This window comes from Typopeltis vanoorti, chromosome 18 (assembly GCF_054136105.1).
Source record: "Typopeltis vanoorti isolate ZY-2024b chromosome 18, IOZ_Tvanoo_1.0, whole genome shotgun sequence".
NCBI classification, from domain to species: Eukaryota; Metazoa; Arthropoda; class Arachnida; order Uropygi; family Thelyphonidae; genus Typopeltis; species Typopeltis vanoorti.
Window position 1 is genome coordinate 14,300,074 of NC_143566.1, and position 16,830 is coordinate 14,316,903.

The following is a 16,830-nucleotide window of genomic DNA, read 5'->3' on the forward strand; positions in this document are numbered from 1 at the left end:
TCACCTGGCTTATATTTCCACATAACTTCCTTCTGTTTTGAAAACTCTTCATGCCTATTCATCTTCCAAGTCAGGACTACATGATCACTCTCTACAGTGGGGGGGTATGTCATCACAGTCACAATCAGATCCTCCAGAACTCTCAATCCTCATGTTTCCTCCACCACATGTTGCCTAAGACAGTTACCTCTCAAGAAATCCAAAAATTAATTTCCCTTATTACTGCATGCTGTTTCCTCTGCCCAGTTTATATCACTATAGTTGAAGTCCCCTATAATGATCATTCGTTTTACACTTGCTAAACTAATTTGCCTAAACATTTCCTGCTCATTACATCTATATTCCTTGTTCTGTAGCAACATCTCACTAAATATCTTGTTCTATAAACATCACACTATATACTCTCAAAGCCATTAGTGTTATTAGTATTATTTCCACTGAGATTCTTCACCCTGAGAGCACACAATTCATCTCATATCATAAGTAACAATACAAAGGAAACACATACTGCACACCCCAAATCACTGAATCTCTATACGTGACACTCTGAATAGATTCATTCATCCTTCTCTCACTAACATCCCTGACTCTTACAGCTTCCAATCTCTCTCTCTCTCTCTCTCTCCCCCTCCTCCCCTCTCTAATCCTTGCTTCCACACCACACTCTCTCATCTTTCTGCAATTTGCTCTCTTTCACTGTCTCTCCCATTCTTGCTTTCCTCTCTCCCTTGCTCTCTGATGCTGTTCCTCTTACACCTACTCTTGTTCCTCTCACACTAGTCTTCATTCATCCTCCTCAACTCAGGCTTCATTTTTTCCATCTCTTTTCTCAGCAGTTCTATTTCTCTTTCCATGCATTCTGCTTTCAATTGTCATTCACATACACAATCATGGTCATCAGACAAACCATCTCCATTTGCTAAACTATCCAAAGCTAAATCTATATTTAGGTCTTTAACATTCTCTCTATCCTCCAACACATTGCTGGCATTCACAAACTGAAAATCCCCTGTTTCCAAAGTACTATCTCTGCTGCTGCCACCACTAAATCCCAAGATCAAGACACACTTGTCTCCTAGTGCCTCCATTTCATACACATTCCCCTTCTTGTATCTGCCACATTCTTAAACAATGGGATGCATGCAGAGCAAGCTACAAAATCATCAACTAGGTTACGAATAATGCAGTCTTTAAATGGTGGGGGGGGGTAACATGGCAGCTACCAGTACTAAAACTGGTAGCTGCCATGTTAAATATAATTGCTCCACATGGAGACAATACCGTGATTGTAAAATCCTAACTAATGCAAGGTTTTGAGCTTTTCTGAGGTACCTGATCTAGTAGTGCTTTATTAAAACAGGCTTCTCTGAATTAACTATCACAGAATGTTCTACAACATCTGTACAAGACAACCCAAATATGTCTTCAGTAAACCTATCAAAGAATTTCTTTTTCAAATGCTTTGAGCATTTAGATGCAACATGCTTATCATCCTCAGAATTTATTTTTGCTTAAGGTCCTCTCAAACAGAGTAAGACCTTCTGTTTCAGCACACTTAGTATTTTCAGTCGAACAAACAAACTTCATGGAATTCTTTATTCAAGAAAACAAACTCTGAGAATGTTCAGCAGAGAATCAACAGAGACCAAATCAAACCCCATTCAAAGAAATAACCCCACATGAATAATTACAATGGTAACCATGAAGAGCCAAAAATTCTTCACCTAAAACAACATGAAACAAATTACTAGAAATTGCTTGGGAGACAACTCATGCAGAACAGTAACAGGAAAATCAGGAAAGAATATTTCCCCCTTGTCTGTGTGGCAGGTAACTCCTGGTTAAGAACTTGTCAGTTGTATTTCATTATCTGAATACTGAATGTCAGCCTTTAACTTATCCTTTAAAAGTGTGAAAAATTGTCAAATAATCACTGATGTGTGTGTGTGTGTGTGTGTGTGTGTGTGTGTGTGTGTGTGTGTGTGTGTGTGTGTGTGTGCGTGCGTGCGTGCACTCCAGTATCTATTTCATTATTTGAATACTGAATGTCAGCCTTTAACTTATCCTTTAAAAGTGTGAAAAATTGTCAAATAATCACTGATGTGTGTGTGTGTGTGTGTGTGTGTGCGCGCGCTCCAGTATCAAAAAGTACCTTAGAAAATAGGCCTGCAATTTTAGCACCCACTAAATTTAAAAGTTCTGAATATGCAAGATCCAGAGTTGTTCAAGTCTTACAACAAGAATGAGATTGAAGATTTAGAATTCACTTCTCTTCTAGGCATATTTTGCACAACATTTAAAAACTGAGAATCTTTATATGTGCTGCATTAGCCTCAGGAAGATTCTGGTTTAGGCAGCCGTACAAAACAATGTTGTCTAGATATGTGACCTAGTTCCCCATATCTAAAATATTTGATAGTGTTACTTCCACCCATTTGCTTTTCATGTCATGTTCTTTCCTCATTAACATAACTCACATTTTCCCTTTTTTCAAGAAGTTAACTATAACCAAAGATCTGGTGGAACGACTTCAAAATTTCACCCTGTGTCTTTGAAATAAACAGCATCTTATAATGTACTCTCTTTTCCAATTCATGCTTCAGCTTCTCAAATTGCTTATCACATTTTTGCATTTGAGAGTTCAAGACATTAGAACTACTATAAGAAGATACTCTGGATAGACAGGGATTCTTCTTAAATGGAATGGAAGAGTCTGATTCATCTACTGCATTAATAGATTTAGCTGTGCTTGGACACAAACTCTGAATCACTGATTCTTCCCTTCGGGCAACTTCAAGAGCTCTTTTAACATCAATGATCCTTTGTTATAAACCGACTTTTATTAATTCAGGATTCAGTCTATTTCTGAAATGATGAAAAATAATTTATTCAAAAACTCACTATCACAATCATCAATTTTATAATCATATAACAATTTACTTAACCAATTATAAAATTGAGAAACAGATTCTTGTGACATCTGTATACATGAGTGAACCTCTTATGGGTTTGGACCAAATTCCTGTCTTTTTCTTTTGGAAAATTCCTCAATCAAAATACTTTTAAAGATTGCATAGCTGAAGCTAATCTTAACCTTCTGGAATTCTGAGCAAAATGCTTAGGAACAAAAAACCTTGCAGTTTAGACTTTAAAATTAAAAGCATCTGTTCCTCAGCCACCTACCAATTTTCTTAACTGTTTCTGCAGCTTCAAAAAATGATTCAACATTTTCATTATAATTGTAAAATCTCTTGTGGTGAAATATAGAAATATTTTTCACCTATATCGATTTTACATAGGCCATAAAATACTTAAAACTAAAAGTGTATATAACCTACTGTAATGTAATAAATTTTGTAATATAATGTAAGATTAACTGAATGAAGAACCACAAGCAATTGTAACTAAAAATATCAGACAGGATTAAACTAGTAAACTGACGGTCAACAATAGGCTCAAAGATCAAAGAATTATAGGAGTTTTTGCCACCAAAACCTAACGTAAGCTTGGGTGACATAAGGACGCTTCCAGTAAATCCGGGAAGTTTTGGAAGGAAGGCCAAGGGACAGCCAATAATATAAAAGGCAGAGATTGAGGGGGTGAAAGCTCTCTCTCTTATTTCTTGTTCCTGTGGCAAGCTTTTCGGGGAGGGGAAAAGTCGGGATCCCATGAGCAGTAGTTCTGGAGATCATGGGGAATTCGCTGGCAGAAAAGGCCATATTTCAAGATATCCTTCCGTGAAATTCTTCGACAAATGTACCGATCCACATGCATGCTGATTTGTCACAGCTGAACCAGTTCCTGACATCACTGAAGAAATACATTCTTCAGCGATGTATTTTATGTTACTATATATTTTATGTTATGATATTATGTTACGAGGAAGGAATTTGCAAGACGACAACTGTCGGATAGTGCCCGATCACAGCCATCACACAAGATTGATTAAGGAACCTGCAGAATTCACCCTTAACCATTTCGGATCCAGAACTGTACACGATATTGTGAACTTGTAAGTAAATTGCTTTATGTTAATAGCCTAGATTGTGTGTACAGACGTTAGATGTTGATTCTGTTTAACTAATGGCATAATGTGTTGAGGTCAGACAGTTGAACGCGAGTTTGAATGTGCTTAAAAGAACACTGTAAACTTGAATAGTGCTTGTGTTACATAATGCTTAAAACGTGCATAATATAATTTTGCCTAATATTAATAGGATAGAGAGCAGGATATGTTAGATAAAAATCCATCCACGTGTCCACTAAGTTAAGTGTAAAACGTTTCCTTGTTTAGTACCTTAAGTAAATTGCCTTAATGACTGTGTGGAGAATCAGGCAAGTGATATGTCCCATTACTTTTGTACATTAATTGTCTTAGTTAAAATAAACATGTTTGGTTTTGTTAATAGCTTGCCTGATCTTTGTTAGCTAATGCACTGTCTCACAAAAACAAATTGAACCTGTGTGACCTAAGTGAAGTAACTGTAATGACTGAGTAATTCAGAGTTGATCGAGATAAAATTGATTTAAGGGTTATTATACGTGCTTAGCTAAATTATTCTCTTCTATGTTAAGGAAAGAAAGGGCAGAAAGTTTGTGGCATTTGTTTTAAAACATTTGAGCATTAGTAAATTTCATTAACAAAGAGGTCTTGGCCTTGTCAAAACAGCCTTTTAGCAGTGGATGTAATTTCTGAAAAGAAACTTTAGTGAATGGAGAAAATAGTAATTTTTATTAAACTGACATAGCTGACTAATTTCTAGAACAGTTATGTTACTTTATTTGTAATATTATGAATCACATGTTTTATTGATTAAAGTATTTTGCAGGTAAATGGTTCATTGTCTGAATTCATTTCCATTAACTTTTTTATGAAAATTTTCACAGACATTCCACAAAAAAGAAATATTTTATGTATGGTCCTACAGTCTCAAAAAGTTTAAGAAATACAAGTCTAGTACATGCTAAATGCAGGATCTTAACAACTGTTATTCCATGCAATACAGCTAGAATTTAATACCAAAAAAGCAATGCCATTTCATCACTCTGTCACTTCCTAATTTCATTAGTGGAAAACAAATGCAGATAAAATGCTTTTTCCAACATCATCCATACCTAACCAGACAAAAAGTACTTGCTAAAAGTTAAATGCAGGACCTTAACAACCGTGATTCCATGCAATACAACTAGAATTTAATACCAAAAAAGCAATGCCATTTCATCACTCTGTCACTTCCTAATTTCATTAGTGGAAAACAAATGCAGATAAAATGCTTTTTCCAACATCATCCATACCTAACCAGACAAAAAGTACTTGCTAAAAGTTAAATGCAGGACCTTAACAACCGCGATTCCATGCAATACAGCTAGAATTTAATACCAAAAAAGCAATGCCATTTCATCACTCTGTCACTTCCTAATTTCATTAGTGGAAAACAAATGCAGATAAAATGCTTTTTCCAACATCATCCATACCTAACCAGACAAAAAGTACTTGCTAAAAGTTAAATGCAGGACCTTAACAACCGTGATTCCATGCAATACAATACAGCTAGAATTTAATACCAAAAAAGCAATGCCATTTCATTACTCTGTCACTTCCTAATTTCATTAGTAGAAAACAAATGAAGATAAAATGTTTTTTCCAACATCATCCATACCTAACCAGACTAAAAGTACTTGCAGCATAATCCACATTACCTATTATTATTCAAGTTCTCTGCTTTACAGGTGCTGTGCAACCTGATCAATGCCATTGTCAACTGACATTGATCAGATTATCAAAATGCAACTTGTGGACTTCATGTGGTTTTATGTATTATAGAAGTACTTATAGAACTGTTTGTGTCCAAACAGTTTCTGTAGGGTCTAATAACAAGCTACATAACCAACTCTCTCATTCTGGAAGAATCAGCTCCTATTAGTTAGTGTTTTAGGAAACTCTATTCATATCTTAAGTTCCATATCACATGTAAACTGTCAGATTTTTAGTATTGTGTAATGCATATTTGCAGCACAGTGACACATATAGAAATTTCTCAAATCCATTCTGAAATTTATTTATTTTACTCTTTTCATATACCTATAATTTAGCATATTATATCAAAATTACTATACAGTGAACCACTGATCTCCTTCATAGGCTATAAAATTTGGGAAGATTGCATATCTGAATTTGTTTTGTCAATTGGTGGATACCCTACAGCTTTTGGTATTGCTTTCAATTGATAGATGTCTTGTAGCTTTTGATATGACAATATAGATATCTAAATCTGTGGGGGGTCTATATGGCAAGTGAAATGACGAAGTGTAAAGATAAACAGTCTTATTATTCAATTTTGTATTTCCCTAAGTACAATCATGCATACCAAGTTCGTTAACCCTTGGTACAATTCTTAAAAGGAAAAAAAAATCTCTATGCAAAACATTTCAAACCAAATTTATTTATTTATTACTGTTAAAACCCAAGATCCTCTAATCTGGCAAAAACAAGCATTCTGCTAAATTTTTGCATTTGCTGCCAATTCTGATATCATGAAGCACAATGTGCCTGCACTAACTACTACAGTTCAAATTATGTTCTAACTCTATTAATGCATATAAATGTAATAAAGAAGATCCATTTATATTATTCTAAAGTCAGGTTAACTAAACTCAGTGGTGGCTGGTGAAAATTTCAAGTGGGGATGCTGCATATACAAAATAAGAAAAATAATTAATTTTTTCCTAATCAGTAACCAATTTATTTAATAAGTAAATTTACATATTAAAAAAAATTTGCTTTATTAAAAATATTATTTGAAAATAAAATGCATTCTATTTTTGCCTTAACAAAATTTTTCAATAACCTTTTCATTAAAATTTTTAATTTGCAAAATCATGGTTTTTTTCATTAAAATTTGTAATTTGCAAAATCATGTTTTTTTTTTTCAATTGAAATCATAGACAGTACTGTTAACCTCTCTTGGGTCATAGTATTTTTCGAATATGATTTCACCCTTTTTAAAGTAGAAAAACATCTTTCCGGTTATGCTGTGGTCATTGGAAGTGTTACTAAAATTTTTTTATAAAAAAGTTTAATTATTTCACTAAAAACATTTGCTAAATTTTCTTCATTTAATACATTTAATAATGAAAGTAACCCTTTAAAATTGAGAAATTCTTTTCCAGAGTAAAAAATTTGTAATTCTGTTTCTAATTTTTCTTGAACAAGAATTGAATAAACTTGAGATATTTCTTTTATTTCATAAGTTGGTAGCTCTTTATGAAAACTCAAAATTTTCCTGATAAACACAGTTTAGCAGCTATTAGATGATTGGTAAATACAAATCTTTCTTTTGATTCTGAGCAGATACTATGACACACTTCTTTACTTTCCACATTTTTCTTTTATTCTGTTTATATTTGTAAAACCACTTTAAGTCCATACAGTATCGCCACCAAAAAGCAAACAAAGAAAACAAAATAAAGCATTTCTAGTTTTGCAACCACAAAGCCATTTAATTTTTTTAATACCACTCACTGTTAAAAGAACCTTATGTATTTTTTATTTTTACTTATTCCTTCCTGACTAATAATAATATCTGGAGTAGGACGACCTTTATTTTTTATTTCTATTTTTTCATGTAACAATAATTGAGAAAATATAATTCTTTTCATATTTTCAACAGTGACACTCGTCATAATTCAGCCTTTTATTTATAATAAATAAATAATTATATGTTGTTTTAACAGAATAAAATAAGAATTAACAAAAATAATTCACCCTCACCACAAACACACACCCATAATAAAAGTTTCGTATCTCACAGAAATAACGCACACATGCATACAATTTATCTGTAGCAACACTGCTCAACGAGTAGTGTCAGATTCACTTGTTATGTGCAGTAACAAGTGCAAACGAATATCGATGAGTCTAGCCGCAACTGACTGAGCGTGATAATTCTGACACTGCATTTCATCGCAGTGCATTGTTTCGTAATCTAAAGTGTTAATCAAACAATTCCAATTATTAACTATTTAATCAATATCAAAACATAAGCTGTAACCTTTAACATGTTGTATTGCATTTATATAATGTTTAAGCATTGTTATTATTTATAAACACGAACAAATTTAATGTTTTCATTTTTTCCTTGGGGGTACTGCAGTGTTGCAGTGCTTATGTACAAGCCACCACTGACTAAACTGTAATAACCAAAAATTGGTTATTCCAGTAATAAATAATAACCAAAATAAAAATGAAAAAAAAAATTAAGAATGAACTTACATCTGCTTGAACAGCAGCCCTAATGGATCCTTCTAAATAATAAAATGTAAATATAACAAACATTTTAAATGCTTTTCTTCAAATCAAAACTCTATAAAAGACAAATACATAATGTGAATTATTCAAGGCAACTATATTAGTTATATCTGGAATACTGTCTTAAATCTTACACGTGTCATACACACATAGAAAACATGTAATCAATCTCAACTCTTTACTGTAATTTTGTATGTATAAACTGTGCATTTTTTTCTTTCAGTTCTGCTCTGGGCTATTTATAGTATGTTATCATACAATCTGACTTACTCTATCAATATACTTTATTCATTAAGAAGCACTTAGATTAATCACAACAATTTAAAGTTCTCTAATGTTTAATGAGCTAAGAAGGAAGCCTATCAGCAAGAACATCACATCTACCACACTAATTAGTTAGTGTAGTAAATGACGTCCAGAATAATTTGATATAATGAATAGTTTGCTACAGGGAAATTTCTTTAAGCATAGCATCATTGTACATACAAAAGCACTAACCATAACATGAAAATTTCATCCAACAAAAAAACCTCCAAATCCATTTTCCCAACATCTGGGATGTTAGTATAAACATTAATGATAACATGGTTATCATTATAAGCATCAAAACTCTATCTGTTATGTCCAACGAAATCTAAATTGACATCCTCCATGACAAGAGTCCGCTCAACTAGGATGCACCAACCAGGATGACTTCTGGGATTTCTACACCAGTTTTCTATGGTCAGATTAATGTTTATGCTGTCCTGATCCAAACATCTGATCTAAACTAATAACCAAAATGATCCTTACTGGAACAAGGGCCTTCATTTTCCAAATGCAAACCCTAGTTCTCTTAATACTATGCCTCTGCAGTTCATGGTAAAAATACCACACATACTCAATGGCTCAAGTCAAACACCCAAACTTCTCAATCAGCTTATACTATAGCTGAAAGTAACCGTAAAAATATCAAAAAATAAAATCCAAAACAGATTTCATAGGAAAAACAAAATGCAACCAACTTAAATCCTTCTCAATTGGCAGTTAAGCCTTCTGATCCCTCACTAAAACTAGTGAGGTATGTACATCTGTTATATTATCTGTAAAATGGTCCCTCTTCTTTCTCTCCTGTTCATCTTGCTCCTTCCCCCAATACTATTAGAGTATTCAAGGGCTAGGGAGTGCTGCAGCAGGCGTCTGTTTCTACCACGTATTTGCCTCACCTAAGTAGGCTGCTCTTCACCAAAGCATGATCAGCAAGGAAGAATAGCATGGAAGCAAGTCTTTATCCAGTCTGTACCTAAAAAGAGAGTAAAAGCCATCAAACTACTGTCACATTGCTCTTACCTCAGTACTCTCAGAAGTGAGAGAACAAATCATCAACAACTAGCTTCTTCACTACCTGGAAACCCATCAGTTAACTAGTGAAAGCCAATATGGATTGTATCACTCTCATTTTATAGTGGAACTCCTCGCAACCTTTGTATACATGCCATAGAGGGATGTGAGGAAACCCACATGGTCGTGATAACAGTGCCTCAACAAGATACTATCCTATGGTTCTCCCTCCTACCTTTTGTGATTGGATGGCCAGTTCCCTCTCTAGCCATTTTATATGTCATTGATGGACTGCTTCCTCCCGTCAGATTTCTTGATCAATGCTGAAGTACCCTTGGGTTCTGTACTTTCACCAATGCTCTTTCTTTGCATGATTGACCTCCTTTCTCTGATTTCAACTTCTATTCATAGTTTTGATGATAACAGTATTCTCTATTCCTCTTCTTCATGTGAAAAACCCTGTAGTACTCAAATGACTGAAGCTTCAAGATCTACCATAACCAATGTCTTAAATGCTAATTTCCTCACCTTCTTAAGCAGGGTGAAGACAACTTACTGAATTTCAATACAACACAGTCCTGTCTTATTACCTGCAAGAACCTACTCCACTCCCTCTTACTTTTGATAATGTTTTAAGAACAGTATCCTCTACTTGGTCTAACTTTCACATCTACTTATTCTGGTATAAATATACTACATCATTAGTCTCTAAAAAACTTGACATTATTTTTGGTTTAAAATACTACTTCTCCCGTCTTCAACTCCTAACACTTTATAAATATCAAATCCAGCCAACCTTAGAATACTATTCACAAATTTTTGGTAGTGAACCCAAAACTGCCCTAAGAACTTTTGATTATATACAGAAGAGGACAAATCTGCCTAATAGGCAGCACTGTGTTTTTGTCAAACAATAGGTACCAATACAATATGCATTCTTTGCTAGCAGGAAAAGTTGAAAATTAAAATGATACTGCATCTGTATGTCACATGTCACTGTTAATAAAGGTACTAGTATGCTGTACTGCTGCATACCGTTCAAAAAAAAAAAAAAGCATTGCTAATAGGTGACCTCTCTCTCTCTCTCAGCTACTCCCTCTGATCCCTTTCCCATAGGGATAAGTTTCTCTGTTTCTGCATTATCCCCTTTTTATAGGTACTTTCATGGTCATTACTGTGCTGAACTGGCTACTACAATTCCTCAGCTTTCCTCTAATCATGTAAGTACTAAAGCAGCCACTTATCAACATCCATATATAGTCCAATTCCATGCACATCAATCCAATGTTCTATTATCTTCCTTCACTCCATTTACATCTATTCTTTGGAACAGCCTACCTATACTATTAAAGAAACTTGTCAACAGATTACTACTTTCTCCTTAATCACATAACTACACATGGCACCAGTGGCAGCCAGTGAAAATTTTAAGTGGGGGTGCTGCATATACAAAATAAAATTTTTTAAAAATTCTTTTTTTTCCTAATCAGCAACCAATTTATTAATAAATAAATTTACATGTTAAAAAATTGCTTTATTAAAAATATTTCACCCTCACCACTTACAAACACCAATAATAAAAGTTTCATATCTCACAGAAATAACACACATCGATACACAAACACAAGCATTGATACACTGCCCAAACAAGCAGTGTCAAGCGTAAACGAATATCGGCAAGTTTAGCTGCAATTGGTGCTATCATTCTCCCACTGCATTAGATCGCAGTGTATTTGTTTCATGTAACGATAATTGAAAAAATATAATTCTTTTCATATTTTCAACAGTTACACTCATCATAATTCAGCCCTGTATCTATAAAAAAATAAATAATTATATGTTATTTTAACAGAATAAAATAAGATTTGCAAAAAATAGTTCACCCTCACCATGAACACACACCAATAAAGAATAACGCACGCAAGCATACACTGCCTAAAGAGCAGTGTCAGATTCACTAGTTATGCACAATGAGAAGCGCAAATGAATATCGGCGAGTCTGGCTGCGATTGGTTGAACGTGGTATAACGTGATAATTCTGACACTGCTTTAGATCGCAGTGTATCTGTTTCATAATCTAAAGCATTAAATGAACAATTCCAATTATTAACTATTCAATCAATGTCAAAACATAAGCTGTAACTTTTAACATGTTGTATTGCATTTATATAATGTTGTAAGCATTGTTATTATTTATAAACACAAACCTAAGGAAAAAATGAAAAAATTTTATTTTTTCATTTTTTCCTTAGGGGTGCTGCAGTGTCGCAGTGCTTATGTACAGGCCGCCACTGCATGGCACTGCTTTGTTATAGCAGTCACTGGCTTTTGACTGCTCATGTGTGGGGTCAACAGAAAATTCTAGGAATGCCATGATAATCCCTACTAAACATTAGGGTATGCCTAGAACAGAATTCAGTTTATAACTGCAGCATGGGACCTATAAGAATTTGAAGCGCTTCACAAAAACAGGCAAATGAAAACAAGAATTTCTCGACTGCAAAAGGAGACAAACTGCTTCAGGGAAGTTGCAATCTCTTTGAATTAGTGACAACCCAAACGACAAATGGTGCTAATCCTGCATAAACTGTGAGAAGTTGATTGATAATTGTCATTTCAATCAACAACAAAGGGTGAGAAAAGGAGAGGCAAAAGAGAATAAAGAAACAGAAGAAAAAACTAAGTTGGGAAAGACTAAGTGGAAAATTAAATGTAAACTATTCAGAAACAAAGAATGTCTTCAGTCATCAAGAAGCTATAAACTTTAGTTCATATCCCCATTTATGCATATAAAAAGATGCCTAAGTAACATTAATGCCTCTGGAACTGGGGGAATCTTTAATAAGTTTGAAGTCATTGCTTTTTATAACTCCAAATCTGCCAAAGGATCCTCAAAGTTTCTTGTCCAGTTTCAGAAAACAGGCACACCTTGCAAAGCATTCTTGGCACATATCACATTGGAAAGTCATGTTGGAGGCTTAATGGATTTTTTACAACAATTTTTTACCTTGAAAATTTAACCTTGAAGAAGACAGACATATTGGTAAGCTTTGATATCTCCTCTTTGTTTACCAATATTCCCTTAATTGACACCTTATCTCTCTTAGAAAACGTTTTTCCCTCTGACATCTTAGATCTCTTTTCCTTTGCCATTAACTCTGGATATTTCTCGTGGAACAACAAAATCTACAAGCAGATAGAGGGAACTGCCATGGGTTCCCCCCCTTTCACCCCCCTGCCAATTTCTATATGGAAGATTTTGAAAAACGAGCCATAGACTCAGCCCCACTCAAACCTTCTATCTGGCTAAGATATGTAGATGATGTGTTCTCTATTTGGCCTCATGGCCCAGACACGTTAGACTCCTTCCTCAGTCATCTCAATAGTCTACATCCAAGAATCCAGTTCACTATGGAAAAGGAAAAGAACAATTGTTTACCCTTCCTAGACACCTTAGTCACACGCCTGCCTAATGATACACTTACCTTCACCGTATACAGAAGACCCACACACACAGGCAGATACATTCACAAACTCTCCCACCACCACCCCTCTCAACAATATGGCATTATTAAAACTCTTACCAAGAGAGCCCACAATCTTTGTTCCAGTGGAACCGCCCTCACTAATGAGCTTAACCACATACACAGCACTTTCCTCTCCAATGGCTACAGCGATCACAGTATCAAAAAAATAATCAACTCCTCCCCCATTCTCCTTCCTTCTCGTCAACAAGATTTTAAAAATGCCATCACCATACCTTACATCCGTGGCACATCTGAAAAAATAGCCAAGATACTAAAACAATACAATCTACACACAGCATATAAGCCCCACCGCAAACTGGCTACCCTTTTCCGTTCAACGAAAGATCGGCTCCCTCTTCTCTCTCTCTGCCTGGAGTTTACAAAGTACCCTGTTCCTGTAAGCTGGCGTACTTTGGACAGACAGGCAGATCAGCATCCATCCGTCTAGATGAACACAAGTCTTACATCTTCAAACACAACTATGGCCATTCAGGCTTGGCTGACCATGTTTTGGACACCACCCACAGAGTATCATGGAAGAAAACCACCATGCTCCACCACAGCAAATTCAAGAAAGAGAGACTTTTCTTAGAAGCAGCAGCTCTCAAAAACCAACCAAATCTCAATAAATATGGTTGCATTAAGCTTCCGAAGATTTGGGAAACACTCATCACCAGAGTTCCCACCTTACATTCCAGGCCACCTACTACTGCCCTTAGAGGGCGCTCTACCTAGATAGGACTTCAGTGTCACCCACGTGGTTGGGCTTAGTATTGTTTGTTATTTGTGCATATGTTACATTAATTTTTTTTGTAATCCCCGTAGATGTCCTAGTGACTAGGACGAAATATAGGAAGTATTAAAGTCTATTTTAATTCTTTTTGAGTGTTGTAAAAAATCCATTAAGCCTCCAACATGATGTCCTCACAGCACTTAGGCCTCTACACACACATTGGAAAGTAAACATTACTGTTACAAACAGATATCTCGAACTGAAATATAAATCTGAAATAAAACATCTAGTTAGTTTTTATATTAAAAAAAAAAAAAATTAACCTGTCTGATAGCACTAAAATGATTATCATTTTTAAATTCTTTAACAATGAACATATCAATGGTATTTACAACTAAATCTGCACAAGGAAATTTTCCACATAGTAGTAGTTTAAATTCTTGATATTTGTTTAAATGCAAGCATACATTGCTGTTAATTCCAGTTGGCAGATGTCATTATTAATTAAAATCACTTTTTTTAAAATTAAAAAAAAAAGTACCCATGGCTCGTGTGTTGGGGCTAAAGTGTTAGAGGCTTAATGAAGTAAAACAGCACTGAGAAAGACTTTAAAATATTATTTAATCCTCTCTTAGGGCTGTTTCACTCTGTTAAGCCTCTATCATGAGTATCCATAGTAACTGATACAATCCTTGCAAGTTGCTGGTATTAGTTTACAGTTCACTCATATGAAATTCTGACTTCTAGAAGAAATACACCTAATTACACAAGCTGAATATAAGTATTTGAATCATTTCCTTCTTGAAATACGATTCCAGAATATCTAATCAGGTTTAAAAAAAAATTATCATTTCGGAGAATTTCTTGACTATGATACGAGACATCAGAATGAGAATTTTGTCGCTGAACTGAATTAAAAACAAAAAATTCAAATATTTTGCAATAAGATATGAAAATGTTTAAATCTTGGTATATGGCATTGCTAATTCATAATTTTAAGCCTCATCAAGCTGTATTCCATACTCTTATCATGTAATCTGCTACAGCCATAGAAATAATTTACTTGATGTCAGAATGAGCAGTAATTTCAACTGTCAATTATTATTAATGGATGAGAAGGGTTCAGACAGGAATTAAAATTAACAATTTGTTGTCCTACTGCTATTAAACTTTTCAACTGTTAAATGCAACCATTATTTACGAGATTTGTCTAGGAAATTGTCAAACTTTTTAAATAAAAATTTTCCTGTCTAATTCAGAAGCTATTTGGCCTATTGCCTTCGAAGTACTCTCCTCCACTTTGAATACACCACTGACAGCATTTCTTCCATTCTTTGAAACATTTCTGGAATGCTCCTTTCGGGATACTGCACAGTTCTGCTAGCAATTTTTCCTTTCCTTTTCTTTTTCCTTCTCTTTCTTCACTGATTCGATAAAGAAAAAACTGCAAGCAATTTTTTCTTTATCAAATAAATGGGCTCAAAATGTCAGCCTTTTGACATCAATTTCAATTTGGAGAATAAAAAAAAGTCTTCTGGTGCAAGGTCAGGCAAGTAAGCAAGCTGTTGAATGACCACTGCTTCGTGTTTCACCAAAATTGACAGATTAGCAATGATATATGTGCAGGTGCATTATCACAACGAGAATCCATCAGTTTTCCTTCCAAGCATCAAGCCTTTTTTTTTTTTTTCAGAATCAAAAAAAAACTCTCATCACTTTGACATCATTCTCATAAGCTCGACTTGCTCTCTCTCGGATCCCCTCATGTCTGAGGGCTCGTGACCTTCCTGATGATGCTTTGCCATTTCTTTCTCCCCTGTGCTTCTCTCTTATTGCTTGTTCTAGTTTAAGTCCAGTGATTCTTAATATTTGGTCAATCCACCTGTTGGGAGATTTTCCTCTGTTTCTTTTCCCACACGTTTACCCTGGATGATTATTTTTTCCAAGCAGTTGTCTTTCCTTCTACATATGTGTCCAAAATATTGCACTATTCTCTTGTCAATTATGTTAATCAGTCTTGTGTGGATATTCAGTTCTTCTAGTATACTTTTGTTTATTCGTTTTTCTATTCAAAACACTTTTAACAATCTTTCCAGTACCAGAGCTCAAATGCCTCACTTCTTCTTCTGTCATCTTTTGTCACTGTCCAAGACTCAGGAAGCATAGAGAAAGATCGACAAAACTAAGGTTTCTACAAGCTTAATTTTTGGTCTTTTTTGGGGATGTGCCTGTCTTTCCAGATCTTAGTTAAATCAGTCATCACTTTCTTAGCTAGTGCTATTCTTCTTCTTCTTATCTCTTTTTTACATCCATCATTTTTTTTTGTTGACTCGCATCAACTTGAATTTGCTTTTGATCATCATTCAAAAGATAAGGCACAAATTTGGCTGCAATGTGATGAATCTCATGAACAGACAGTTTTTGAAATGTTTACTTCTTCAGCTACCTCACAGACAGTTAAAAAGACAGTTAGAATGGTTGACTTCAGGAACTTTTGCAACATTTTTGTCAATTTCGATGTTGATGATCCTGAACAAAGATCATCATCAACTGAAGTTAGGCCATCTTTTAAACATTTCCATCACTTGTACATTTGAATCTCCTCTAAAGCCTCATTCCTAAATGCTATTTTTAACATTTCATATGCCTCCATGAAGGATTTTCCCAATTTGACGCAAAGCTTCATACAAATTCGTTGATCATGAAAATCGCCCATTTTAAAAAAACAACAAAAAATTGCCAGACATGCTGAATACATGTTGATACAAACAGATATTGTACAATAATATCATGTTGCAGTTTTTGCTACTAGACTATTACACAATGTTGCCACTAGATTGCAGCATACAAAGCATGCAGCTAGTAGTGTTGGAACAATAATTCAAAAGTTTGGAAATTTCCCAGACAAGCTTCATAAAATACAAATTCAATGCCTACAAATA

The 16,830-nt window shown here is 34.6% G+C and overlaps 1 protein-coding gene across 7 annotated transcripts in view; it reads right to left on the reverse strand.

The window, feature by feature from the left end:
* The window catches only part of LOC150096501 (centromere protein X-like), a 199,876-nt gene that overhangs the window by 101,928 nt on the left and 81,118 nt on the right, over positions 1 to 16,830 (reverse strand). For all 7 annotated transcript variants that reach the window (XR_016549801.1, XR_016549802.1, XM_090408163.1 and 4 more), the window contains exon 4: positions 8,273 to 8,304. Coding sequence is in view for 5 of the 7 variants with exons in the window: in XM_090408163.1 (XP_090264289.1) it covers positions 8,273 to 8,304 (32 nt within the window). In the remaining 2 variants the exon portion in view is untranslated. The remainder of the gene's footprint in view (positions 1 to 8,272; positions 8,305 to 16,830) is intronic.